Below are 1,606 nucleotides of genomic sequence, written 5' to 3'. Positions count from 1 at the left end.
CTGGATATTGACTGACAGTTATAAATGTTAATGACATCCCAAGTGAAGGAATATGCAAAATAATTTGGCAGTTTACATGAGATGGAACATTGCTGTACATAACACAAACATGAATCTAGTTATTTAGTCACAATTAATATAAATTGTTTAAAGTAGCATAAGTGATAAATCAGCATTCAAAAGATTTTTGGGTGCAAGGAAATGAGTCCCAAAGTCGAATAAATATCTTCATAAAGAATGGTTACCTTATGTCCTGTCTGATGTGGTTTTCTTTCCCCAGAGTGTCTTCATGGCATTTAGCATCTCTGTGTTTCTCAGAGTATAGATTAAGGGGTTCAGCATGGGAGTTATGACTGTGTAAAACACACTCACTGATTTGTCAAAGGGGAAGGTCTTTGCAGGTCTTGCATACATAAAAATGCAGGGAACAAAGAAGAAGACCACCACGGTGATGTGGGAACCACAGGTCTGGAGGGCTTTCCGCCTCCCTTCCTGACTTAGGTTCTCTAAGGAATGCCAGATGACACCATAAGAGATGAGTAAGAGCAGAAACACAACACTGCAGATCACGCCCCCGTTGGCCGCCACTAAGAAGCCAATCACATAGGTGTCAGTACACACAAGTTTCAGTAAGGGGTACATGTCACACATGTAATGATCCATGACATTGGGGCCACAGAATGGAAGTCCATAAATAGTGCTGAGTTGGATGACTGAATGTAAGAACCCTCCCAGCCAGGACAATGCCAGCAGCAGAACACACACCCATTGCCTCATGATAACCAAATAGTGCAAGGGCTTACAGATGGCCACGTAGCGGTCATAGGCCATCGCCAATAAAAGAAAAACCTCTGATCCACCAAAAAAGTGTTCTGTGAAAAGCTGGATCATACAAATTTTTAAGGATATGATATTTTCACCGAAGAATAAGTCTGAAATCAATTTGGGTGAAATGACTGAAGAATAAATGACATCCATAAAGGATAAGTTGGCAAGAAAGAAGTACATGGGTGAGCCCAGACTCTTGCTGACAGACACAGTCATGACAATGAGCAAGTTTCCCCCCATGGTCAAAATGTAGAAGAATAAGAATAAGACAGAGAGTACTTTCTGTTCCTTGGGATTCTGGGTGAGGCCCAATAGGACGAAGTATGTCACGTTGCTCTTTGAATTCATCTGTTATCTTTAGGTATTCATTTTTTTGGTTTGGAATAGTTAATCTACAAAAAACAAGGAAAAATACTTTTTTAGACAAGTTGATTCTTGACTATTTTATTTGATACGTAATGATACCTTCAAACAAGAAAAGATAAAATTTGTAGGTAAAATGCTAAGTATATTTGCTTGTGTTGTGCTGTCAATTCTCTGTTGGAACTTCCAACTCAACTGGGGTCTTAACTGAGGGAGCAATACTTTGAATACATTAGCTTAAAGAAGAAGTGGGACAGCAGAAGAGAATGGATTGGAAATGCCACAAAATGTACCATATATGTAGTCATGAAACAATAATAATGCAGATTCACTTCATTAATAGTTAATGATAACAGGATAACAAATGTAAGACTGTAGATCCAAAATACCATATCAGTGACTAGTGCTTATACTT

General features: G+C 38.6%; 1 protein-coding gene across 1 annotated transcript; it reads right to left on the bottom strand.

Annotated features, from left to right (window-relative positions):
- Window positions 1-246: 246 nt before the first annotated feature.
- Window positions 247-1,176, bottom strand: LOC101521393 (olfactory receptor 4A47-like). The gene has a single exon (XM_012927022.2). It carries the CDS (start codon window positions 1,174-1,176, stop codon window positions 247-249), a length of 930 nt encoding a protein of 309 aa, XP_012782476.2.
- Between the last annotated feature and the right edge of the window lie 430 nt (window positions 1,177-1,606).

Source organism: Ochotona princeps, chromosome 4, assembly GCF_030435755.1.
Source record: "Ochotona princeps isolate mOchPri1 chromosome 4, mOchPri1.hap1, whole genome shotgun sequence".
Lineage (NCBI taxonomy): Eukaryota > Metazoa > Chordata > Mammalia > Lagomorpha > Ochotonidae > Ochotona > Ochotona princeps.
Note: the sequence above shows the minus strand (reverse complement) of the source record. Positions and strands in the feature narration are given on the sequence as shown.